The 24,567-nt window shown below is 56.8% G+C and overlaps 10 protein-coding genes across 10 annotated transcripts; 8 read left to right on the top strand and 2 right to left on the bottom strand.

Moving 5' to 3' along the window:
* Positions 1-183: 183 nt before the first annotated feature.
* VTJ04DRAFT_10222 (uncharacterized protein) lies at positions 184-885 on the top strand (the record flags this gene model as incomplete). The annotated part of the gene is made up of 2 exons (XM_069357938.1): positions 184-242; positions 534-885. 2 exons carry the CDS (start codon positions 184-186, stop codon positions 883-885), a joined length of 411 nt encoding a protein of 136 aa, XP_069214956.1.
* Positions 886-1,250: 365 nt separating this feature from the next.
* Positions 1,251-4,436, top strand: VTJ04DRAFT_10221 (uncharacterized protein; the record flags this gene model as incomplete). Its single annotated transcript, XM_069357937.1, has 1 exon — positions 1,251-4,436. One exon carries the CDS (start codon positions 1,251-1,253, stop codon positions 4,434-4,436), a length of 3,186 nt encoding a protein of 1,061 aa, XP_069214955.1.
* Positions 4,437-4,443: 7 nt separating this feature from the next.
* Positions 4,444-5,007, bottom strand: VTJ04DRAFT_10220 (uncharacterized protein; the record flags this gene model as incomplete). The annotated part of the gene is made up of 2 exons (XM_069357936.1): positions 4,444-4,504; positions 4,832-5,007. 2 exons carry the CDS (start codon positions 5,005-5,007, stop codon positions 4,444-4,446), a joined length of 237 nt encoding a protein of 78 aa, XP_069214954.1.
* A 131-nt stretch (positions 5,008-5,138) lies between these two features.
* VTJ04DRAFT_10219 (uncharacterized protein) lies at positions 5,139-6,823 on the top strand (the record flags this gene model as incomplete). Its single annotated transcript, XM_069357934.1, has 3 exons — positions 5,139-5,165; positions 5,224-6,286; positions 6,369-6,823. 3 exons carry the CDS (start codon positions 5,139-5,141, stop codon positions 6,821-6,823), a joined length of 1,545 nt encoding a protein of 514 aa, XP_069214953.1.
* Positions 6,824-8,774: 1,951 nt separating this feature from the next.
* VTJ04DRAFT_10218 (uncharacterized protein) lies at positions 8,775-9,533 on the top strand (the record flags this gene model as incomplete). The annotated part of the gene is made up of 2 exons (XM_069357933.1): positions 8,775-8,826; positions 9,124-9,533. 2 exons carry the CDS (start codon positions 8,775-8,777, stop codon positions 9,531-9,533), a joined length of 462 nt encoding a protein of 153 aa, XP_069214952.1.
* Positions 9,534-10,090: 557 nt separating this feature from the next.
* Positions 10,091-10,957, top strand: VTJ04DRAFT_10217 (uncharacterized protein; the record flags this gene model as incomplete). Its single annotated transcript, XM_069357932.1, has 3 exons — positions 10,091-10,205; positions 10,268-10,531; positions 10,602-10,957. The coding sequence occupies 3 exons, from the start codon at positions 10,091-10,093 to the stop codon at positions 10,955-10,957; spliced, it is 735 nt and encodes a 244-aa protein (XP_069214951.1).
* Positions 10,958-11,410: 453 nt separating this feature from the next.
* On the top strand, positions 11,411-12,270 carry VTJ04DRAFT_10216 (uncharacterized protein; the record flags this gene model as incomplete). The annotated part of the gene is made up of 3 exons (XM_069357931.1): positions 11,411-11,501; positions 11,613-11,837; positions 11,945-12,270. The coding sequence occupies 3 exons, from the start codon at positions 11,411-11,413 to the stop codon at positions 12,268-12,270; spliced, it is 642 nt and encodes a 213-aa protein (XP_069214950.1).
* Positions 12,271-13,941: 1,671 nt separating this feature from the next.
* Positions 13,942-16,246, top strand: VTJ04DRAFT_10215 (uncharacterized protein; the record flags this gene model as incomplete). The annotated part of the gene is made up of 9 exons (XM_069357930.1): positions 13,942-14,377; positions 14,438-14,818; positions 14,871-14,941; positions 14,990-15,530; positions 15,588-15,660; positions 15,714-15,830; positions 15,890-15,933; positions 16,000-16,176; positions 16,236-16,246. 9 exons carry the CDS (start codon positions 13,942-13,944, stop codon positions 16,244-16,246), a joined length of 1,851 nt encoding a protein of 616 aa, XP_069214949.1.
* Positions 16,247-17,607: 1,361 nt separating this feature from the next.
* On the top strand, positions 17,608-22,590 carry VTJ04DRAFT_10214 (uncharacterized protein; the record flags this gene model as incomplete). The annotated part of the gene is made up of 1 exon (XM_069357929.1): positions 17,608-22,590. One exon carries the CDS (start codon positions 17,608-17,610, stop codon positions 22,588-22,590), a length of 4,983 nt encoding a protein of 1,660 aa, XP_069214948.1.
* A 314-nt stretch (positions 22,591-22,904) lies between these two features.
* On the bottom strand, positions 22,905-23,291 carry VTJ04DRAFT_10213 (uncharacterized protein; the record flags this gene model as incomplete). The annotated part of the gene is made up of 2 exons (XM_069357928.1): positions 22,905-23,203; positions 23,270-23,291. The coding sequence occupies 2 exons, from the start codon at positions 23,289-23,291 to the stop codon at positions 22,905-22,907; spliced, it is 321 nt and encodes a 106-aa protein (XP_069214947.1).
* Positions 23,292-24,567: the final 1,276 nt, after the last annotated feature.

The raw sequence follows: 24,567 nt of genomic DNA, 5'->3' as shown, positions 1-24,567 counted from the left end.
CCCGCATCAGTGGCAAACTTGCAACTGATCCATTGGTTCAGGAACACGCACAAAAACCGCGGCCCCCTATGTCCCATGACCCATGACGCATTCCATCGGGCGTTACATTCGTTTGTCATAGAAGGTCATCCTCCGGCACGGGGCCGGCCTCCGAATCCACTCCGGGCTCCCTCCGGGTTCCACATGATTCCACGGGTCCGGAGCGGCGTCATCGGGGCCGGCCTGGGGGCTCCGGGCTCCGGGTCTCCACTTTTCTGAACTCCGGACCCAGTCCGGTCAGGGGCCGAGTGGTGACGGGGACATCATCGGCGGGGCATCGGTGCCTGATGAATGCTCAACAAATCCTATGAAAGAAGAAGAAAAAAAAACCCAAAGAATTGACACTGATTCTATTACTCAACATTTGGCGATCGCGCCGATTGCGTCATCCTCAGTTTTATTGCATTTCTGACTCCATTTTTTTGTCTTGCCAACCACTCTTCCGGCCTTTGTCCTCCGATCCTCAACTTCGGTCAAAGAGGCCCCTCCGGCAGAGTGGATCCCCCTCCATCCCTGTCCCCGAGATCCGGGACCCGACGGTCCTCGGCGCCGACTCCCTGCCAAGTCACGTGCTTCCACCATTCTTCAGGCACCAGGCCCGACTTCGCAGCGGAAATCCCGGCGGGAGCCCCCACAACTGTCATCCCAATCTGGTTTAGCGCCGATCACGCCATCGTCGACTCTGAAGCACGACTTCTCACAACTTTTGTCAACGGCAAAAAGCCCAAGACTTGGGGGAGCACGCTCTGCGCGGCAAACACTGCCCATGGCCACTCCCGCGCGAGAACGTGGGACGCGTGGGAGGAAAAAGACCAGGAGGGTGCTAGGTGGATGACGGGTGGCTAAGGAAATATCCAGGGACTGGGTTTGGTAGGGACGGACCAACTTTTGTCGCCAAATAAAAATACTGCCGGCCATATATATATTTTTTTTCTTCTCTCTCTTTTTTTTCTTCCTTCCCCTTGAAACGTGAGAGTTGTGTGTCGTGTCTTGTTGGTGTCGAGACAATTCTTTTTCTTCTCTTCCACCTCCTGGCGCCATCGTTGCTCTCCGTCTTGTCCCTCCCCCAGCGATTCGAGGCTGCTCCCGGGCCCCTTGCCTGCCTCGTTCCTCGCTTCATCGCCAGCGGCCGCGTCTCTTCTCTGGAAGAGGCATTGAGGACACCATCACCATCCCCTCCTCCCCTTTCCCCTGCCATTGACCCCGGCGAGATGCATTTCAAGCACGAAACCACCACTGGCGGCGCCCTCCCGGCCTCGGAGGACCCCGTCAAGTCCTCTCTGGCCGCCAGCCCCGTCCCTCCCCTGGCCAGCATCTCCGGCCCGTCCTACGTCACCAGCCAGCTCCTGGTCCAGCAGATAGCCTACAAGCTGTCCGACAAGATCTTCTCCTTCTCGCCCGAGACCTTTGATCTTGACGCCGCCGTCCAGACCTGGTCCAAGGCCGGCGACAAGAATGCCCTCGGCGAGACCACCACCGTGGTCCCCCTCCAGACCCGCGCCGGCGCAGGCACCTTCGCCCTGGGCTACATCTTCTCCAAAGACTTTGACCTCAGCAAGCGCCACGTCCCGCAGACCCTGCTGGCCCCGTCGCTGAGCCTGCGTCATCTCCGCTCCGCCCTCGACCAGCTCAGCCTGCTCTACTCCGTCGCCTCCCCCTTCGTCGCCCACGTCGCCGCCGCCGACTACCTTGCTTCGGACGGGCTGGTGGCCGAGTATGACTCGGCGCTGCGGCTGGCCGAGGATTTGGGCCTGGGTTTGGTCGCCAGCGCTTCGGCGCACGAGGCCCAGCATATTTCCCTCCTCGCGACCCTGCTGGCCTCGCTCCTGCCGACCCTGCACGTCTACGACGGCCTGCGCACCGCCCGCGAGACCCTGCGCGTCGTGGACGCCCTGGACGCCGACACCCTGGTGCATGTGTACCAGCGCCTGGCCAAGCAGGTCGCCGGGTTGAACAAGCGCCTGGATACCGCCGGCAAGGTGGTCGAGGTGCTGCGCGCGTTCAATGCGGAGCTGGGCACCGAGTACGCGCCGTTCGAGTATCACGGCCACGAGGCGCCCGAGACGGTGCTGGTGGTGTTTGGCAGCGTCGAGGCCCAGCTGGCCAAGCAGGTCGTTAATGCTCTTGCCGTTCAGGGCGACAAGGTCGGCGCCGTCAACGTGCGCGTGTACCGCCCGTTCATCGAGGAGGCCTTCCTCGAGGTGCTGCCCGAGTCGACCCGGCGGATCGTCGTGCTCGGCCAGGTGCGCGACGCCGCGGCCGTCGAGGACGCCTCGGTCCAATCGGCGCTGTTCGCCGACGTGCTCGCCGCCGTGTCCTTCTCGGATCGCCACGTCGAGCCCGTCGTGACCGACTTCAAGTACGCCGCCAGCACCGTGCACACGCCGAGCTCCATTGCCGCCGTTTTCCGCCAGCTGGCGTCCAAGGAGGGCGTTGCTGAGGAGGTGCGGCTCACTCTCCCGTCCCTCGAGAAGGCGAAGCAGTACGTCTTCTGGGACGTCGATGATGCTGCCACCGCGGCGGCTCCGGCTGCTTTGGGCCGGCTGCTCGCGCGCGACGCGCCCAACAATGTCTATGTCCACTCGACGTATGACAACCTCGTCCAGGGCGGTGTCGTGCGCACCGAGATCCGCGACTCGGCGCAGGCCGCCGAGGCTCCGTTTGCTGTCGACGAGGCCGATGTGGTCTTTGTCGGCGATGAGAAGCTCTTCAAGGACCTCGACGTCGTCCGGGATGCCAAGAACGGTGCGGCCATCGTCGTCCGTCTGCCCGGTCTCAAGGACGACCTTGAGAAGCGCATCCCTGCCGCCGCGCGCAAGCAGATCCAGGCCAAGGGCTTGAGTCTTTGGATCCTCGACTCGGCCGCGTCGCCCGTGCTCGAGAAGGACCCCGCGCTGGTGGCCCAGCTCGCCTTCCTGCACGTCGCTCGTCCGGATATCACCGCGGAGCGTCTGGCTAAGATCGGCGAGGTTACCGCGGACCAGACCACCCTGGCCGAGACGGCTGAGGCGCTGGCTCAGGCCTTGAAGAAGGTCGACGTCCCTGCCTCATGGGCCGAAGAGACCCCCGCCGTTGCTCCTCTGCACACCTTCCGCCAGACGAGCTTCGCCGGCTTCGACAAGAACGAGGCCGAGCCGACTCTCCGCGTCGACTCTTGGCAAGAAGCGGCCAAGGGCCTCGTCTTCAAGGAAGCCTACGGCACGCGCATCGACCTGCGCCCCGACCTGACCGTCAAGACGTTCACGGTCCACGTCAAGGAAAACCGCCGCCTTACGCCGCTCACTTACGACCGCAACATCTTCCACATCGAGTTCGACCTCGGCACCTCCGGCCTCACCTACAAGATCGGCGAGGCCCTGGGCATCCACGCCGACAACGACCCGCAGCAGGTGCTCGACTTCATCACCTGGTACGGCCTCGACCCGGACGCCCTCGTCCAGGTCCCGTCACGCGAGGACCCCACCGTCGCCGAGACCCGCACCGTGTATCAGGCGTTTGTGCAAAACATCGACATCCTCGGCAAGCCGCCCAAGCGCTTCTTCGAGGCGCTGGCCGAGTTCGCGGCCGACGAGAAGGAAAAGACCAAGCTCGCCTTCCTCGGCAGCAAGGAGGGTGCCGACGAGTTCAAGCGCCTCAGCGAGGTCGACACGGTCACCTACGCCGACGTGTTCCGCGACTTCCCGTCCGCGCACCCGTCGCTGCCGGACCTCGTGCGCATCGTCGCCCCGCTCAAGCGCCGCGAGTACTCCATCGCCTCGGCCCAGGCCGTCACGCCCAACGCGGTCAGCCTGATGATCGTCGTGGTTGACTGGACCGACGGGCGCGGCCGCAAGCGCATCGGCCACGCCACGCGCTACCTGTCCGGCCTGAAGCCGGGCGCCGCGGTGACGGTCAGCGTCAAGCCGTCCGTCATGAAGCTGCCCGCCAAGGATACCGCGCCGCTGATCATGGCGGGTCTGGGTACCGGTCTCGCGCCGTTCCGCGCGTTTGTGCAGTACCGCGCCATGCAGAAGGCGCAGGGCAAGGAGATCGGATCGATTCTGCTCTATCTCGGCAGCAGGCATCAGAGGGAGGAGTATTTGTATGGTGAGGAATGGGAGGCGTATCTGGATGCCGGCGTCATCACGCTGCTCGGTGCCGCGTTCAGCCGCGATCAGCCCAAGAAGATTTATATCCAGGACCGCATGCGGCAGACTATGCAGCAGATTGTTAAGGCGTATATCAAGGAGGAGGGCAGTTTCTATCTGTGCGGGCCGACGTGGCCGGTGCCGGATGTTACGGCGGTGTTGGAGGAGGCGATCGCCACGGAGGCGAAGGAGAGCGGGAAGAAGGTGGATCCGAGGAAGGAGATTGAGAGGTTGAAGGAGGAGGGGAGGTATGTGCTTGAGGTGTACTGAGGGAAAGTTATAGAGGTGGTGGAGGTTGGGTGGTTTGGTTGACTTTTTTTCTGTTGTTTTGTTTGGGCCTGGCTTAGTCGCGGCTGTAATTTTGGAGTTTAAAATACCACAAAAGCTGCGCATCACCTTCAACAATCATATTATTTGTTCATGGTGTTAAAGATGTCGATGTTGCTGTTGTGTTGTTCACCTCCTCATTGCTGCAACGATGTCTTGCCTTCGCCGCTCTCAGCAATCCCTGGCCCCTGACCGGACCTAGTTGCAGAACTGTCAAGCGAGAGTCAACTGACACAACGTCCGTCGGTCACGTCACTGTCCAACACACACAGTCAATGACATGAAAGGAAGAATGTCTTGGCACGGTGTTCACCTCAGCAATCGGTGTGGGGAAGCACCAATGCCGGCGCAGCCCGCCGATGCCCGCTTCGGAACCATCAAAGGGGCGCTTAGCCGGAATGTTGTGGGGCATCTGGGGAAGTTCCAGGTTGCTCGGTCCGGCCATGAGCCTCGGGCCTGGGCCTGGACTTTGGGCGGGGAGAGAGGATTGGGTTTGCTCCGCGGGCTTTGCCATAGAGGGGAGATTCTCTCATAATACTCTGCTGTAGAGGGGTTGAATATAGTTTTTGTTCTTTCTCACTTAAGAGGCCGGTCAACGAAGATTGTGTAATTAGTCAAGTCAGTTGTACATACCCAACCGCCACCATGACAGCCATCCGCGCCATCCCCAGTGTAAGTGCCCCGCCTTCTCTTCCGTCCTCCCCAAACCACCAAACTCACCTCTCCCCAGAAAGCCCTCCGCGCAACCAGCTTGCTGCGCACCATCCAATTCACCCACCCGCCCTCCTGTCCTTGCCATTCCAACCCCAACTACCATCACAACCACAACCACAACCACCGCCATGGCCCTTCCACCCCTTCCCTCATCAACCACCTCGCCACCCGCGCCAACACGCGCTCCTACGCCACGCCCGCCACGGCCGAGGAGAAAGAATACGCCTTCGAAATGGCCGCGTCCAGCATCCGCTTCGGCCCCGGCGTGACGCGCGAAATCGGCATGGACCTGGCCAACCTCGGCGCCAAGCGGGTTTGTGTGGTGACGGACGCCACCGTCGACCAGCTGACCGCCATGCGCGCGGTGCGCGAGTCGCTGGAGACTCATGGGATTGTGTATCAAGTGTTCAAGGACGTGGTGATCGAGCCCAAGGACTATTCCATCCTCTCCGCGGTGGAGTGGGCGAGGGGGTATAACCCCGATGTGTTTGTTGCTGTGGGTGGCGGGTCGGTCATGGATACGGCAAAGCTGATGAATCTGTACACCTGCTACCCGGAAGCCGACCTGATGGATTTCGTCAACGCGCCGCTGGGCAAGGGGAAGCCGGTGGAGAGGAAGCTGCGGCCGCTGATTGCCGTCCCCACGACGGCGGGGACGGGCAGCGAGACCACCGGCACGGCGATCTTTGATTTGACCTCGAAGGGGGCAAAGACGGGCGTGGCGCACAGGAACCTCAAACCCACCCTTGGCTTGTGCGATCCGCTCAATACGGCCACCATGCCGCCCGCGGTGAGGGCGAGTTCGGGGCTGGACGTGCTGTGCCATGCGCTCGAGTCGTGGACGGCGATTCCGTTCCACCAGAGAGTGCCGCGGCCGGCGAACCCGATACTCCGCCCGGCGTATCAGGGGGCGAATCCGATTAGCGATATTTTTAGTCTGCATGCGCTGAGGCAGACGGTCAAGTACCTGCCGAGGAGCGTCAAGGATCCGGAGGATGTGGAGGCGCAGAGCGAGATGTTGCTGGCGAGTACGTTGGCGGGGGTGGGGTTTGGGAATGCGGGTGTGCATTTGTGTCATGGTAAGTACTTGTTTTCTTCCTGTTCTGCCCTGAGATGCTTAATACTCCGTATGTGATGATGATGGCTGACCAAGAGCAAAAGGCATGTCCTACCCCATCTCTTCCCAAAACCCTTCGCGCCACAAACACCAAGGCTACTCCGTCCCACACCCTCTCATCCCACACGGCGTCTCCGTCGCCGTCACCGCCCCTTCCGTCTTCAAATTCACCGCGGCGAGCAACCCGGACCGGCACCTCGTCGCGGCCGAAGCGTTTGGCGTCGACACGAGCAACGTCAAGCGCGAATCCGCCGGTGAGGTTTTGTCAGAAGCCATCGCCAAGTTCCTTGCCGACCTGCCGGGCCAGCCGAACGGGTTGAAAGGGTTGGGTTTCGGGGAGGAGCATATTGATCGGCTGGTTGAGGGGACGCTGCCGCAGGCGAGGGTGCTGAGTTTGGCGCCCGGGTTGGGGATGAGGGTGGAGGGCAAGACGGAGGGGTTGGAGAGGGAGAGGGAGGTGTTGAGGGGGTTGTTTGAGGATGCGTTGCTGCATCGGTAGGGGGGGAACGATTGGGGGGGGAGAGAGGATAATGGAGGGTGGAAGGGGATACAGTCAAGTATATTGGGAGATGGGAGAGTACAGAGGATAAGGAGAGATGGGATGAATAGGTAGCTTGTTGGTATTGTCATGAATACAAGGATGTAGATATGGCTGCTTGGTGAATGTCTGAGGTTGGTTTGTTATGTGTGTGACTTTACCCCATTTTTCTTCACTCATCTGATCTGTTTGGCTCACTCAGTCGACTTAGGCGCTTGACCATAATCAATCAAACTCACATGTTGTTTCCCAGTTTCTCCTCCGTCTCTTCACTTGCCTGCTGTCTTTTGTTGACTCAACCAAGTCAACTTTGACTGTCGACCACAATCCCGTCGACTTATATTGTCGACTTGAAATCTCTCCCTTTTCTCACCAAACCACCTGTTTCAACCCTAAGCAAGTCGACTCACATGTTCGATATAAACCCTTTCTTTGTTCAAAACCAGCCACATTGTTTTCGATTACAACTAACGTAGAGAGTTGACTCTCATGTCTGACCCAAAGCTTTTCCTTTTCTCAAACCAAATCACTTCCTTTTCAACGACAGTCCGGTCGACGGACATTTTCCGCCTGAAAGCTTTCCCTTTTGTGAACTTCAAAGCCAGCCACTTCTTGTTCGACCTCAGTTAACTCGACTTACCTTTTTTAACCCGAAAAGCTTCCTATTTTCCTGAACAAACCACTTCCTTTCTCCGCCTTCACTAACAACGCTACAAAACACCATACACAGCATATTCAATTTTTGACCACAATCCAGTGACACAGGAACCATTTGGCCCCCTCTTTTCTCAGTATTGGAGCTCTGGGTCAGGTCGTACTTACCTGCAAACCCCCAAACGCTGGCAGACAAAGACTGCATGTAAATATCTTCCCTCAAGGCAGGACCGTACCTCTACTCCCACCGTTTTCCTCTTTCTCCTCGTCTGAGGCATATGAATATATTCCCATTCCATTCATTTGGGCTCGCCGTTGCCACAAGTCGTGTGACATGGAAGTGTGAATGGTTGGTAGAGAGTCAGGAATGGAGCTGAGAGGATTGAATTGAGAGAACTAGCTAGCTAAGGGAAACTGCTCCAAAGCGAGAGAAGGAAAGGTATCTATATATTACAGGACTGAGTGGTCATAGCCGACGTCTTACTCCTCATGCCCCTGATCTGGCCAGGGTCAGGGACTCGGAGGGCCATTCCCGGCATCATTAATTGTAAGTCTGAAGTGAGGAACAGGTCTTGAGGCCTCTGAGCCTGACGTCTGAGTTCCTGTCACAAGTCGACTTACATTTTCGGCCGGAAAGCTTTCCTTTTTTTTTTTTTTTTCAAAACACACCACTTCCGTTTCGACTGAAATCCAGTCGACTCACTTCCTCGACCTGAAAGTTTCCCATTTCCCAACCAACACACCACTTCCTTCAACCTCACCACCTTCACCACACACAAGTCGACTTACACTTTCGTCCCTGAAATATTTCCCCTTTTTAAAACATAAATAAAAGAGAAAAGAAAACAAAAAGAGGAAGAAACAGAAAAGGATAAAAAATTCTTTCTCGACTACAATCTAGTCGACTGACATTTCCAACCCGAAATGTTTCCCTTTGTCAAAACAGACCACTTCCCTCTCAACTCCAATCAGGTTGACTTACATTTGTGACCTAAAGGCTCTTCCTTTTTCCGGCCCAGTCAACTCGACTCACCTTTTTCAACCCAAAACGCTTCCAACTTTTCTAAACAAACCACTTCTCTTTCTCCTCACCACAAACACCACACACGTACAACTCAACTCCACAATTACAATCTCCTTCAACAAATCATCGACCCCTGAACATGTAAGGCTTCTTTCTCATCATAGATTCTTCTTTAAAAGAATCATTTGATTCATTACATACTAACGAGATGAATGTGTTACAGAACACGCAGCCATGGCTGACCAGAACCCCAACTCTTCGAACATGTCTGCTCGCTTCGATCACCGTAAGTCCTCCTTTCCTTCTCATCAGTCATGTCGCGGATCCGCGATCCAATACCGGCGTTTCAATTTGGAGTTAGCCATTGTCGCGGATCCGCGACCGATCACCAAGGTTGTCTTTTCTATGAGTCGCTCGGATCGCGGATCCGCGATTTCGTACCGACTTCCTTAGAGCTGGTCAATGTCGCGGATCCGCGACCTACAAACTACCCTTTGAGCCGGTCACGTCGCGGATTCACAGTCTATGCGCCTTTCTTCACACAATCATGCCGCGGAGCCCGCTAACCAAATGAATTACACAGTGACCCAAGAGGAGCTGCAGGCCCGCCAGAAGGCGGCTGCCGAATTCATCTGCGACGGCGAGTATCGCGACCTGCTCGAGCCCATGTCCGAGGTCATCGGTGCCCTGTTCCGCACCGGCGGTGACGAGCAGCAGGAGATCAACCAGATCTTTGCGCGTCTGACTGTGGAGAAGAGGGACCGCGTGGCGGCCCGCTGCTTCAGCATGCTGCCCCAGATTTGGGAGATGATGAACTTGGTTGGTCAGCAGAAGGAGGAGCTCAAGAAGGAGATGGGTGAGCACAAGGACCAGGAGGGAGGTCAGGGTGAGAATGCTGGAGAGATGGTGGGCAAGATGGAGGAGGATAAGGTGGAGGGCAAGTCTGAGGACAAGTCTGAGGACAAGGCGGAGGACTCCAAGGAAGGCCACTGAGGAGGGAAATGCCCGAGAGTGGAAGTCCAGGGACCTGCTGGATGTTGAGCCGGGCTTTCTAAGGGAGAGCTTTGTGGTCCAGACAAGCTGCCTGGATTTCGGTGCATGAAGTGATGGGATCGCGATGGTTTCTGGAGGACAGAGCTGGAGTGAATCACAAGTAACAAATGGAATGAATTATAGGCAATCTCAGCCTTGACTTTCAACTTGTCAACGTCCCAAGTTGCCCCAGGTAAACTTTGACGATATCCATTCGAGATCTGAGGTAAGAGAAGAAGTGTTGGGTGATGTTAGTTCCGAAGCCACATCGGCACCCATTCTTTCAACCTGCTGTAGGAAGTTTGCGAACCCTGAACCGAACAAAACCTCCAGACGTTTGCTTCCCATCTTTCCATTTCTTTTCCTTCTTTCTCTTCCCAACACACCCAACACTCAAGCCTCAAATATCGCAACCCAGATCACAAAATTGAACGTGTAAGTCTTCAAACATCTACTGATCGATGGTTTCCTTGAAGAAGATCCATAAAATTGACAAAAACAAAAGAGATCTGCCAATCATGACCGAAAATAATGTTGCCGACCTCAGCGATTCCAAGGATCTTGAGGATATCAACAATCTCGACGATTGGGAGGGCATCAGCGACTCTGATGACGACGACCCGCTGGTTTCGGGTACGTTGAGCTTGTATGACCAAGGGCTTAACAATGACGGCCAGATCTAATCAAATGAGTAGACAAGGTGGCCTTCCTGGGCATGGTTCTCGCTGAGAGTCTCCCGCAGGAAGAGCTCGAGATGTTGAAGCCCTTTCTTCCTGCACTTTACACAGGCAAAGAACACAAGTACATGGCCTCGCTGCCTACGGAGCAGGCCGATCGTCTGCGGTCCATTCTTCAGGCCAATGAGCAGTTGATTACTGAGGCGATGGACGAAATCTCCGAGGAGTTGGATAATCCTGAGGACGAGCTTGCCCAAATCCGCCACCACTGGAACGAACACCGTATGTATTGCGCATAGTTTCGTTTAGGAAGCGATGTATTAAGAGTAATGTTCGCTGACTGAATAATAAGTCACAGAGGAGGAGCGCCAGAAGCAAGTCAAGGCAATGGCCAAGGTCATTTGTGGGGAAGATCTCCATCTGATGGGCCCCATCGCTGACTTTGTTGCTGTGGTTCTGAAGAGGGATAGAGCTGAGATGCATAAGGCGCTTAACCAATTGCCCGAGGAACACCGGGCTCGATTGAACGCCTCGGCAGATGAACTCATGCCAATTGCCCAGCAGGATGCTGAGGAACATCATCGATGCTGGAAAGCGCTTCGGACAGACCCAGCGGCGGAGGAGTCGGAGGGACCTCAGGCTCAGGACAACGGAAAGGACATTGGTGCGGAGGACCGTCACTCGGAGGGGTCCCAGGCTACCCATTGATCAGCAAGACCTGCTGACCATTGAACGGGCTGGTATATCCGAGACAAGGAATGGACTGGATGCGAGTGGACGCAGAGGTGGTGAGATAGCCGTCAACCACGGAGAAAAGAGATAGGGTGAATTACAGGTCTTCTTAGGCACAACCTCCAAACTGCCCAACGTCCCCGCCTGATCAAGTGAAGCATTGACAATGTGCTAGCTGGTCTTCAGCTCCGCAACCTAGGTCTCGGCGTTCTTTTAACCTGCTGTGAAAAGCTTGCGAACTCTGAACAAAAGCACCTGGGAATTTTCTTTCCTTCCCTTCCCATTTTTCTCGCACATCCGAGAATCAAGCCTCGAGGTTTGTGATCCCAATCACACCATTGAACGTGTAAGTCCTCCGAATGCGCCCCTGATTGATGATTGTCTTTGAAGGTCCATCAAAGTGACACACGGAGAAAAGATCTGCCGACCATGGACAACAAAAACATGACGGGCCTCGACGATAACAAGGGTCCTGAGGACTTCGGTGGCCTCTACAATGCCGACAAGCCGCCGACTGCAGGTTCGTCGAATATTCTCGAGCAATATTAATAATAACAGACGAAACTGATCAGATAACTAGAGAGGGTGGCCGGCCTGCGCAGGGGGCTCGCTAAACGCCTCCCAAAGTAAGACTTCGAGCTGCTGGAACCCCTCCTCGCCGCCTACCAAGACGCGCTTGAGAAAGGCGAAGGCCAGAAGTTCCGCCGTTCGCTTTCTACGGAGGATTCCGACCTGCTCTCCTCCGCGCTGAAGACCGCGGAGCAATGGATCGATGAGGCGTTGCATGAGTTCATCCAGGCGCCAGACGGGGAGGTAGGCAATGTCATTGCCGAGATGGGGCACCTCCTGAATATACGTAAGTCGTTTTCTCCTTTTCTTTCTTTTTCTTCTTTCCCTTTTTCTTTCGTTATGGATAGATGGCCTTGAATTCTAGCATTCAGCTGACCATGATATAATCCTAAGTCACGACGGAGGATATTCTGGAGCGAAAAACGGCGTTCAAAGTGGAAACCAACAAGGCAATGACAATGATGCTTTGTGGGAAGTACCTCGATCTGATGCGTCCCATGTCTCGCATCGTCACCGCGATGATGAATGGGGAGCGGCGATTCGACGAGATTCTTCAGCCGCTGTCCAGGGACCAGGTCGAGCGACTTGTCGACAGACTCAGAACTGCTAGTCCAGAGATACGGGAGGCTTTTGGCAGATCGTATCGGCTTTGGGATGAGGAGGAGGAAGGGGAAGGGGATATGGCGGTTGAGGCGGCGTCGGAGGGACCCCAGGCTTGAGACGGGAGAGAAGTTAATTACGTTGAGGTGGTAAGACAGCCGTCAACTCCGGAGAAATGAGATGGGGTGGATGAATCACAGATCATCCGGGGCATGGCTTTAAACCTGTCCCACCTTCCAGTTTGCTGAGTTGAATCCAACAAGACTTTAATCCCAACGCTTCAGAACAATGAGCCGACAGGGATACGACAGTGGGCAAGCCGGATGCATCATCTCAGGTGAAGGACGGAGAGAGAGTAAATAGGGGAAGGGAATGTTGGAGGAAACTGAGGAAACTGAAAAACCCGCTGAGGAGGGAAGTGAAATGGCGGTGCGGTAGCAAACTGAAAATTGATAGGAGCTTTTATCCCAGCAAGCGCTACTTTTGAGGCCGGGAGCGCATTGGGCGTGAATGGGCGCTGAGAGGGCGAAATAAGTAATTAGACCCTGATTCCGTGAGACAGATATGTTGAGAATCAGGTCATGTCAGGCACTAACAAATCTCTCATGTGCTTGGTTGGTCGCCATGTGCAAGTCCTGAGACAGAGGTGTTGGTCAACCTGAGGCAGAGCTCCTCCTGCCTGTGAAGCATTGACGAGGTCGACTTCCTAATTCCTGGAACACATCCCACTTTTCCAACCAAACAAACCACACCAGGAACTTTCCTGTCGCCGTCAGTCCACCTCGTCCAGGACACGCCCATTAAAGCCCAATCACCTCGCGAGCAATCGCAACACGTATCGGCGTCTGAGTTTTGGATAGTCATTCATCATGTATTATTATTGTGAACTGACATCAATCGCTCATATTTCTAGATAACCATGTCAACTCCGACCAAGCGAAACACGGACCCAAAAGTCCAAATGATCAACACATTCTCAGGTTAGTGGCCGTTTGTCGATAATCTTATAACACGAATCTGGCTGCTAAAGGTACTATTAGATGATCCCGCCGAGGTCGATGCCTTCAAGAACTGGGTGTCCTCCCGATCTCCAGAAGAGCAAATCAAACTCATTACCATGGTTGAAGCCATGTCCTTTGTGATCGGAAACGCCGCCAACGATGTGAAGCCTCAGATGATTGCCGGGTTCTTTGCTTCGCTTTCGTCGGAGGACTCGGAGTTGCTCAGGTCCATATTCAACGCCAGCGGAGCCTCTAAGAGGATTGCGGAGGGTATGCACCAGGCCAAAGGCAGCCGGAAAGCCGGATGGATCTCTGGTCCAAGCCTTTGGAGAGAAGGAGGGTATAGCAATGACAAAGTCAGAGGAACCTAAGGCTACTGAGTAGAGGAGGGTGCTGTATGTTTGTAGTGATCAGGGGGTTGTTGCCGGACGCTGTTGTCATGGGATACCAGCCACTGCTCAGCCACAGACCGGCAAACAAACTTCAATTGACTGAGGCTTGACCCGGACCCACTTGCCCCTCCCCCACCAAAAGTCTGCATCCGATCTTCTGAGTCAACTGCATGTCTCGAAAAAAATGACCCCGCGGTGGGGTATTCAGAACCTGTTTCAGTGTTTCCTCCCTGGGAAGTTCCTCCCTTAGACAACTTCACCTCCCGACTCCATCATCCTCCGAAGTTCGGGTCTTTTTGCACAAAGACACCTCTCGGATCCAGGACTGCAGCAATTGGCTCTCGCAGTCTGACCTCCCTCTCACTGTTTGTCTTTCAACCAAGACCACCCCACCACTATGGCCGACTCTGCTGCCCCGGCGCCCGCTCCTCCGACCGAGGAGGTCGCCAACCTTCACCTGGACGAGGTGACGGGCGAGCGCGTCTCCAAGTCCGAACTCAAGAAGCGCCAGAAGCAGCGCCAGAGGGAGGCCGAGAAGGCTGCCAAGGCTGCTGCCGCTCCCCAGAAGGCCGCCTCCAAGCCCAAGACGGCCGGCGAGGAGGACCTCAATCCCAACCAGTACTACGAGCTCCGCTGCCGCCATATTAACGAGCTGCTCAAGAACCCCGAGACGAACCCCTACCCGCACAAGTTCCAGGTGACCTACGACGATACCAAGTTCCACTCCGAGTTCGGCCACCTCAAGTCGGGCGAGACGGCCGAGGACAAGGAGCTTCGCATTGCTGGGCGTATCTACAACAAGCGCGCCAGCGGGTCGAAGCTGATCTTCTACGGTATGCCCGTTTAAATCACCAATTGCGTCCCTTGACTTCTGCTGACTTTCCCTCTACAAGACATCCGCACCTCCGCCGACACCGAAAGCATTGGGACCCGGATCCAGATTGTGTGCCAAGCGCAGCTGGTTCGTGAGGGAGCCCCGCCATTCGAGAAGCAGCACGAGAACATCCGCCGCGGCGATGTCATTGGCATCGTCGGCTATGCAGGCCGTACCAACCCCAAAAACCGCCAGGCCGAGGGCAAGGAGGGAGAGTTGTCCATCTTTGCGACCGAGATTGTCCTCCTCAGCCCGTGCCTGCACATGCTGCCCAGCGTGCGGTTCCCCTTCTCAGACAGCGAGCAGAGGGCCCGCATGCGCTACCTCGACATGCTGTGGAACGACCGCACCCGCGAGGTGCTGTGGCAGCGTAGCCGGATGGTGCGCTACATTCGCGAATGTGAGCATGTTGAGAGGGAACCCATGACGAAAACGTTGCTAACGGATTGTAGTCTTCCACAAGAAGCGCTTCATCGAGGTTGAGACTCCGATGATGCACGCCATTGCTGGTGGTGCGACGGCGGTAAGAACATCCAAATGATAGGCGATAGTCCAAGACTGACGTTTTCAGCTTCCCTTCATCACCCACCACAACGACCTCGACATGGACATGTACATGCGCGTGGCCCCCGAGCTGTTCCTCAAGAAGATGATTGTCGGCCAGTTCGGCAAGGTCTTTGAGATCGGCAAGAATTTCCGCAACGAGGGCATCGATCTCACCCACAACCCCGAGTTCACCTCGTGCGAGTTCTACTGGGCGTATGCCGACGTCTACGACCTCATGGCCATCACCGAGGAGCTCATCTCTGGGTTGATCAAGGACCTCACGGGCTCCTACATCACGACCTTCACGACTCAGCACGGCGAGACCTATACGGTCAACTGGGAGGCGCCGTGGCGCCGTGTTGAGATGATCCCCGAGCTCGAGAAGGCGACGGGCGAGAAGTTCCCGCCGTACGATGAGCTCCACACCGAGGAGACCAACCAGTTCCTGCAGCGCGTGTGCAAGAAGATGGGTGTCGAGTGCCCGCCGCCTCTGACCAACGCCCGCATGATCGACAAGCTCACGGGCGAGTTCATTGAGGATACGTGCATCAACCCGACCTTCATCCGTAAGTCCCGAACTGAAATGATGAAGTGAGAGTTCGGGATGGCTGACCGAGTCACAGTGGAGCATCCGCAGATGATGAGCCCCCTGGCCAAGTACCACCGGTCCAAGAAGGGTCTCTGCGAGCGCTTCGAGTATGTCTTTCCTGCAGGGTCGCGGCATGAAGTGGTGGCTGACTGCATGATAGGGCGTTCGTGTGCAAGAAGGAGATTGTCAACGCGTACACCGAGTTGAACAACCCCTTCGACCAGAGGCTGCGGTTCGAGGAGCAGGCGCGCCAGAAGGCTCAGGGTGATGACGAAGCGTACGTTCCAGCCTCGTGTCAGACCTGTGATAGAGACAAGGGCTAACGTTGCATTGCAGCCAAATCATTGACGAAAGCTTCCTGAACGCCATGGAGTATGGCTGTAAGTTGATGATGTCCTCGGAATACTATCGTTGTGGTCCACAGCTGACGTATGTTCCCTACTTAGTGCCGCCCACGGGTGGTTGGGGTTTGGGCATCGACCGCCTGGCCATGTTCCTGACCAACAACTACTCGATCCGCGAGGTCCTTCCGTTCCCGTTCCTGCGCGAGGAGAAGACAGCGCACAAGGAGAAGTTTGCGGCCGAGGTTGTCGACATCCAGCCTCTTCCCGAGGAGGGCATTCGTAAGTGATCTGCTATTTAACAGGCTCGCATTCGCAAGCTGACTGGGGTTGGGTTGCAGCGCACAAATAGAGGGTTTGTTTTTGGGACCGGATAGATGGGAAATGTAGATGGATGTGTGCTTGTTGGTTCGGATTTGGAAGGGAGTTGTTGATGATGGAAGGGTTCGAGTTGGTTGTTGTAGAGTTACACAAGGGCTTTCTTTGAGTGTTTTCCTCAACTAGGTGAACTTGTGGGCTGAAAATCAAATGTGCACGATCTGTCATGAGATAGGTAACTAAGTTCCTGATGGTTGTGATGACGCACCAAGGCTGTAGGACAAGACGGCGATGAGGCTGTGTCGTTGTGTTGATGACGCGGCAGACTCAACGTGGGGTTGAGGTTGAGGTTGAGCTGCGGGTCTAGGAACGGACATGTCGGAAATGAGCAGCGATCAGGCCGAGGCTTGGCGGCCCTGACGATCGAGTCCGCTCCAGGCCTTTTTCTGTTGTTGATTCCAAACGCCTCGGACATGTTCCCATTCAGAGACAAGCCTCCTTTCCCCAGAACTATGAGAACTCAGGCTAATGGTGGCAGTTGTCTTGTGGTGACGTTATCCGCGACTCCAGCATGCCAGAGAAAACAGAGGAGACAAAGACCTGACAGAGCCTGACAGACGTCTCGGCGTTGAGCCAAGCCTTGCCGTTCCCTGGCAAGGGGTCTTGGTCTGTCTGGGCACCGGAACATGCGCCCGGGACGGGAACGTGCTGCGGTGCTGACATGAGGCTTTGAAATTTGTCGCCAATTGGGGGCGACAACAATCCCCCCTCAAGCGAATCCGAGTCTGCGAATTGGAGGGGTGGATGTATTCGGTTGGTAGGTAGGGGAACCAAGGCAGTACTTATGCTGTCATAGCCTGCGGCTGTGGGTAGGTGATGGTGTCGAGCGAGCCTTGTCGTTTGTGCTTGGGGCTCATTCATAAGTGCAAGATCGCGCCCGTTTCATTTCCATCGGGCTTTTTTTTAGTCAAGGGGGGATTTTTTTTTGTCACGATTTCTTTGACAAGGCGCCGGTTGACTTGACGACGGATTGACCGCGCGACGAGACACGAGGACAAGAGATACGAACGTCGCCAGTTTCAACAGATCGATTGGTGAACGACAACAATTTGACAATTGACCAAAGGAGATGACAATGTCAATAATTCCCCGTTGATTCAAACATTCGCTTCGCAACAGCTTTCGACCTCCAAAACTCGACTTCCAACTGAGCCGCCCGTTCATTCCACCGCGTCCTCTTGCATCCTATCCGTCCGTCGCACCGAACCTCGCACAACAATAACAGCCTATAACCATCACCCCGACCATCCCAACCACGACACCGTCCGCAGATCTTTACCTCGACTAGGTCGCCAGCCCCTCACGGGCGCGGCGCACGCAAGCCCGCAAGCCACCATGACTTTCCTCTCCCAAACCTGGACCCTCTCCCGCAAAAACTGGCTCATCACCATCAACCGGCACTCCTGGGCCACCCTCATTCGCGCCCTTCTCCTCCCGCTCATCCTCACCGCCTGGCTCAGCTACGCCCGGAACCTCTTTGTCCCCGCCGCGCGCTACGGCATCGCGCCCGCGCGGCCGATCCGCTCGTTCGAGGACGGGCTGCGCGCCTCGGCCGGCAGCGGACGGGATACCGTCGTGTTTGTCAACAATGGGTTCGTCGGCGGGGAGATTGAGGAGGTGATTGCCGAGCTGACGGCCGTGGTCGAAAATGTGGAGGGGAAGAGGGCCGTGGTGTTGAAAGATGAAGATGAGCTGCCCGTGGTTTGCCGCGCGTCGTTGCGCGGGGTGACGCCGTGTTTTGGGGCGGTGGTGTTTTGGGGGTCGCCGAGCGAGGGGGACGGCGGGTTGTGGAATTATACTCTGAGAGCCGATGCGGTGCTCGGGGTGGGGAGGATTGATGCCGAGAAAGATACGAACGATGCCCAGGTGTATTTGCTGCCGATGCAGCATGAGGTAGATAAGGCGGTCGCGAAGAGGTTGGACGGCGGGAGGAGGTTGCCCGACGTGGTGGACGAATATCCGTTCACCTCGCTCACGAACGAGGAGAGGGCGGATAGGGTGCGGCAGTATTACCAGGGCAGTGTGATCAACTTTATGGGGGTGGTGTTTGTGGTGTGCGTGATTGGGATTGTTTATCATCTGGCCGGGTTTGTGGCGACGGAGCGCGAGTCGGGCATGTCGACGCTCGTCGAGGCCATGATGGTCACCGCGAAGCCGTGGCAGCCGCAGGTTGCGCGGATTCTGGCATACCATTTTTCGTTTTCGCTGCTGTATCTGCCTGGATGGATCATCTCGGCCTTGATTCTTTGGAGGGGCGTGTTTGCCAACACCAGCGTGCTGATCATCATCGCGCACTTTATCCTCTCGGGCCTGGCCTTTGCCAGCATGACCATCTTCGGCGCCGCCTTCTTCAAAAAGTCCCAGCTCAGCGGCATCACCATCACCATCGTCTTGATCCTGCTCGCCATCGCCGCGCAGATCGTCACCTGGCCCAAGACCCCGACCGTCGTGGCGCTGAGTCTGCTCTTCACGCCCTGCAACTTCACCTACTTTATCCTCTTCCTCGCCCACTGGGAACGCGAGCGGTGGCCCGCCGACCTCCTTAACCCCCCGCCCGGCGCGAGCTGGAACGTCTCCGGGATCGTCTTTTTCGTTTTTCTGATTATCCAAACCCTCGTCTACCCCGTCCTCGGCGCCCTGGTGGAGCGCTGGCTGCACGGCACCACCTCCACCGGCCGCAACATCGTCACCGGTCCGGACCGTGCCGCCGCGCTCGGCAGCCCAGATTGCACGGTGCGCCTGGACGGGTTCACCAAGATCTACCGCCCGGGTCTGCTGCGCCGGTCCTTCTCCTGGCTCGTCGGCAAAAAAGACCCCGTGGTCGCCGTCGACGGGCTTTCCCTGACCGCCCGCCGGGGCCAGATCGTGGCTCTGCTGGGCGCCAACGGCAGCGGCAAAAGCACCACGCTCGACACCATCGCGGGCATCAACCGGGCGACGGCGGGAAGCATTACCATCGACGGCACCGGCGGGCTGGGCATTGCGCCGCAGAAGAACGTGCTCTGGGACGAGCTGACGGTGGTGGAGCATTTGCGGATTTTTAACCGCCTCAAGGTGCCGAAAGATAAACGAGCCACGGAGGAGGAGCTGAGGGAGTTGGTGAGGAAGGTGGATCTGGAAAAGAAGGTCGACGCGCAGTCGAAGACGCTGTCCGGCGGGCAGAAGAGAAAGCTGCAGCTGGGCATGATGCTGACGGGCGGCAGCGCCGTGTGCTGCGTGGATGAGGTGTCGAGCGGGTTGGATCCGCTCAGCCGCAGGAAGATTTGGGATATTTTGCTCGCCGAGCGCGGGGCCAGGACGATCCTGCTCACGACGCACTTCCTGGACGAGGCCGACTTGTTGGCGGATCACATCGCCGTCATGTCGAAAGGTCGGCTGCGCGCTCAGGGGTCGTCGGCCGAGCTCAAGGAGACCCTCGGCGGCGGTTACAAGATCCACGTCGGCAACCCGCGCGTGATCCCTCGTCTTCCTGACGTTCCCGGTGTCGAGAAGAGGGCGACGGCCGAGGAGGCGGCGTATTTGGCTCGGGACTCGGCCACGGCGGCGACGGTTATTCGGACGCTGGAGGCGGCGGGCATTTCGGACTACCGGTTCTCAGGACCGACGATTGAGGATGTGTTTTTGAGGCTTGCCGATGAGGTCCGCGAGGAAGAGGGCGGCGACGAGGCCACAACCTCGGCCGACGAAAAGGACGGCGAACACCGCGACGGGACGGGCCTCGAGCTCATGTCCGGACAGCCCGTTGGGTTCCTGCAGCAAATCTGGGTCCTCTTCCGCAAGCGCTGGGTCGTCTTCCGACACAACTGGTTCCCGACGGCCGCGGCATTCATCATCCCCGTCGCTGCCGCCGGACTGGTCATGCTCTTCGTCAAGGACCAAAAGGCCGCCGGCTGCTCGCCCACCGAGCAAATCTCCCAGAACACCGCCACCAACATCTTTGATGCCGACGAGTTCAAGCTCTCCATCCTCGCCGGCCCGTCGTCCAAAGTCTCGCAGGCCGATCTCGTCCGCCTGTTCGCTCCCATCTACCTGCGCTCTCAAGGCTTGTTTAGTGGCGGCGGAGGAGGAAGCAACCAAGGCAACGGCCCGAGCTTCAGACCCCGTGCCGAGCCCGCTGACCCAACAGATCTCCTGAACGTCACCCTCGTCGACACCATCGACGAGTTCCAGCGCTCCGTCGTCGAGATGCGCAAGGACATCACCCCAGCCGCCATCTGGCTGGGCGACGACGATTCCCGGCCAACCCTCGCCTACCGCGGCAACGGGCCCGAGCTGATCAACGCCTGGTTCGGCAAATGGGCCATGGACATGCTCCTCGCAAACACCACCATCGCGTCCACCCTCGTCTTCTTCGACACCCCGTGGAGCCCGGACATGGGCGATTCGCTGCAGCTGCTGGTGTACATGGGCCTGGCGCTGTGCGCGGCGCCGGCGTTTTTCTCGCTCTACCCGAACCTGGAACGCCGCAGGAACGTCCGCGGACTGCAGTACTCCAACGGCGTGCGGCCGCTGCCGCTGTGGATCGCGTACACGGCGTTCGACTTTGCCGTGGCCGTGTTAGCGGCGGTGATTGGCATCATCTTCTTCGCCGCCATCGCGCCGCAGCTGTGGTACCACGTGGGCTATCTGTTTTTGGTGTTTGTCCTGCACGGCCTGGCGTCGACGTTGCTGGCCTACGTCGTCTCGCTCTTCAGCGCCAACCAGCTGTCGGCCTACGCCATCACCGCCGCCTACCAGACCATCGCCCTCCTGATTTACTTGATCGGATACATGTCGGTGCTCACGTACGCTCCCGTGCACCGGGTGGATTCGCTCACCCTGGTGGTGCACTACGCGATTTCGGTCCTGGCGCCCATCGTGTCGGTCATCCGCGCGCTGTTTATCGCGCTGAATATCTTCAGCACGGCCTGCGACGGCGACCAGTTGGCGGCCAACCCGGGAGGCATGGTCCAGTATGGCGGGCCGATCGTGTATCTGATCGCGCAGTCCATCCTGCTCTTCGTGATCCTCGTCTGGGCCGACGGGGCGCACAAACCCACCACTTCCTCTCTCCGCTCCCTCTTCCGCCGCTCCCCTCGCACCCCGGAGCCTTCCACCCCGCCTTCGGACGAGGAACTCGCCAACGAACTCCTCCGTGTCACTTCCACCGACCCATCGCAATCCAACGACGGCCTGCGGGTCCTCCACCTGACCAAATCCTTCGGCAAAAACACCGCCGTCGACAACGTCACCTTCTCGGTCCCGCACGGCGAGGTCTTCGCCCTCCTCGGCCCCAACGGCGCCGGCAAGTCCACAACCATCTCGCTCATCCGCGGCGACCTGCGTCCCTCCCCGTCCACGCACGGCGCTCAAGCCAGCGAGATCTTCGTTGAGAACACATCCGTCATCAACAACCTCTCCGGCGCGCGCGCGCACATGGGCGTGTGTCCGCAGTTCGACGCGATCGACAACATGACGGTCGAGGAGCACCTCGCTTTCTACGCGCGCGCGCGCGGCGTCAAGGATGTCAAGCGCAACGTGGACGCGGTGATCAAGGCGGTCGGGCTCGACCGGCCGCCGGCGCTGCGCAACCGCATCGCCGCCGCGCTGTCGGGCGGGAACAAGCGCAAGCTGTCGTTGGGCATCGCGCTGATGGGGAACCCGAGCGTGCTGTTGCTGGACGAGCCGAGTTCTGGGTTGGATGCCGCAGCCAAGAGAGTTTTGTGGCGGGTTGTTGCCACCGCCGCGGCCGCGCCTTCTTCGGGCAAGGAGGGCAAGGGACGCAGCGTGCTGCTGACGACGCACAGCATGGAGGAGGCGGACGCGCTGGCGGCGCGGGCGGGGATTTTGGCAAGACGGATGCTGGCGCTGGGACGGGTCGAGAAGTTGAGGGAGAGGTACGGTGGGCAGATGCACGTGCATTTGGTGCTGCGCGGGGCGCCGAGGACGGAGGAGAGCGTGGTGGAGAGGGTCAAGAGCTGGATTACGGCCGAGTTGGGAGCGAAGATTGGGGCGGCTGGGGAGGTGGTGGTGGAGGAGGGGGCGTGGAATGGGCAGATCAGGTTCCATGTGCCGGTGGGGAGTGGGAAGGAGGACGAGGAGAAGAGGGAGGTGGTGGAAGAGAGGGTGGAGGAGGAGTTGAAGTCGTTTGGATCAGCGATGGGTAGGTTGGTGGTTTTGTTGGAGGAGAGCAAGCAGGAGTTGGGGATTGAGTACTACAGCGTCAGTCCGACGACATTGGATCAGGTCTTCTTGACGGTGGTGGGACGGCATAATGTGAAGGAGGAGGGGTATGAGCAGGAGGAGAAGAAGAAGAGGTGGTGGCAGTTTGGGAAATGATGGGATCTTGTGAGGGGTCGGTTTGGATTTGGTGTGGTTCTTCAGTTTTATACCTTGATGTACTCGGTTTGGACAGTTGGGCATAGACTGTTTCGATATTATTATTTTGTTTCAAACAAGGTTCATTCTCGTTGCCATTCCATGTGGGCATGGATCCGAGTTTCGTTTCCCCATCTTAGTCTTTAGTTGATGATTCCATCAGATATCTATTTGGTTTGTATTTCTTGCCGGCTAGTAGATAGTAATTAAGTGGGGACTATTATTATTACAACGTATCTCATCGTTCTCTCGAACCTCTGAGTCTTCAACCACATCTACTCGGCGGCCCGGAGTTCGTCCGGCTTGCCATCTGCCCTGTCTTCGTCTTCATCCCCATTTTGAGCCCAACTGTCCTCCTCCGCCTTCTGCTCGGCCCGACCAATGTTCAACGTGGCCAGAAGCAACAACTTCTCCTCTATAGACCGCGACGAAAAGAGTTCCGCCAGCTTCGAGTCCGTATTCTCTCCCGAGCGCTTGATCTCTCCAATCTTGGATGTCATGTCCCTAAGCGCCTCGAGCTGTTCCACGGATAGAGCGTCGAGCCACGCTTTCATCCTCGGACTGTTCTCCAATGCTAATAATAATTTCGTCAATGATCAGAACTTGGCAATAATGAGATGACTGACAAATGGCATCTAACCAGAAAGCAGAAGGCCGGGCATTTTGTTAGTTGTGTTTTCCTTGGTGTAGTATCAGGAATCTAGGTCTTTGAGATCAACTGATTAGGTCGTCAAACTAAGATTCGATGGCCTCTGGACACTCACAGCTGAGTTCCCCAGTTTACGTGTGTTAAGGGATTATAATGCCGTATTTGTTGCGTCCAGAAAAGAAGTCGATTGTTACTGTTAGGCGTGGACGTGGGAAAATCTCTCCGAGACGAAAAGAAGTGTCAAATAATTAAATAAGACTGACTGTTCACTCCTTGCACCAGTCTTGAATGACTCATGTTGGCCGACTCCTCGGCCTCGGATTCTAGAGAGGCACCGACCTTACATTCAACACGACATATTGGAGGGGTTTTTTATCCGAAAGAGTCTCTTCGTGCCCCCAAACCCCACATTGATAGGTTCACAGCCATCACCTCTAACTCTTGCACGCTGTTCCCCTTGTTACCCAGTTGCCTGCTGTTACTCCGGCTCCCTCCTCTACCTTCCATCTCTCCATTTTCTTCGACATCTTTTCAGATCTCCAGGCCTTGACACAGCGGATTCCTTGAATTGACGACACCTCTGCCTGAAGTTTGAAGATACAACATCTGACACTAATTGGTGAGTAGGATGATTTCTATGTTCAGATTTTCAGTCTGGATTTGTATTAATACTGAGCAGTGGCTGGTATCCCATGACAACGTGTGCATCCGGAAACCACTCCTGATAAACACACACAACCAGTGCTCTCATCTAGGTAATTTGGGGAGACGGTGAGCGTCCCAGGAATCAAGGCAGCCGCCTTCATTGGTCATCATGTTGACTACCAACCTCTTCGTAACAACCTTGGGCAGACACCCATCACACAAGCCAGTTCGATAGCAAGTCACAACCCTCGGGTCTTCCTCACAAAGGTCGTCCAGAAATTTCGTCCCCTGAGCCCTCAACCCGGAGACAAGGGCAGACCATGAGACGAATAACCTTGACAACGCCCGTATTCACTATGAGGCAGGAGACTTCATATACACCGGTGCCTCGTCGCGAACGGGAACCTCAAGGATCCAGGTCACTAGGTTACCTGGACGGCATACCCTCCTTCAGTGCACCAGCATAGGGTAAGTGATATGACTGGTTGAGGTGTCTCTATGTGATGGCGTGATTTCAGAAACACCTGCACATCCGAGTTCATCTTTGAGTCGTCTTCGATTGTGATTGTCCAGGAAAGAAGCGCATGCACCTTTCTTTGACTCTCAGCAATTCACTCTGCTTCGGCGGTGCCCTCATCGTCGAA

The sequence above is a fragment of the Mycothermus thermophilus genome, assembly GCF_041956435.1.
Source record: "Mycothermus thermophilus strain CBS 625.91 unplaced genomic scaffold VTJ04scaffold_7, whole genome shotgun sequence".
Classification (NCBI taxonomy): domain Eukaryota; kingdom Fungi; phylum Ascomycota; class Sordariomycetes; order Sordariales; family Chaetomiaceae; genus Mycothermus; species Mycothermus thermophilus.
Note: the sequence above shows the minus strand (reverse complement) of the source record. Positions and strands in the feature narration are given on the sequence as shown.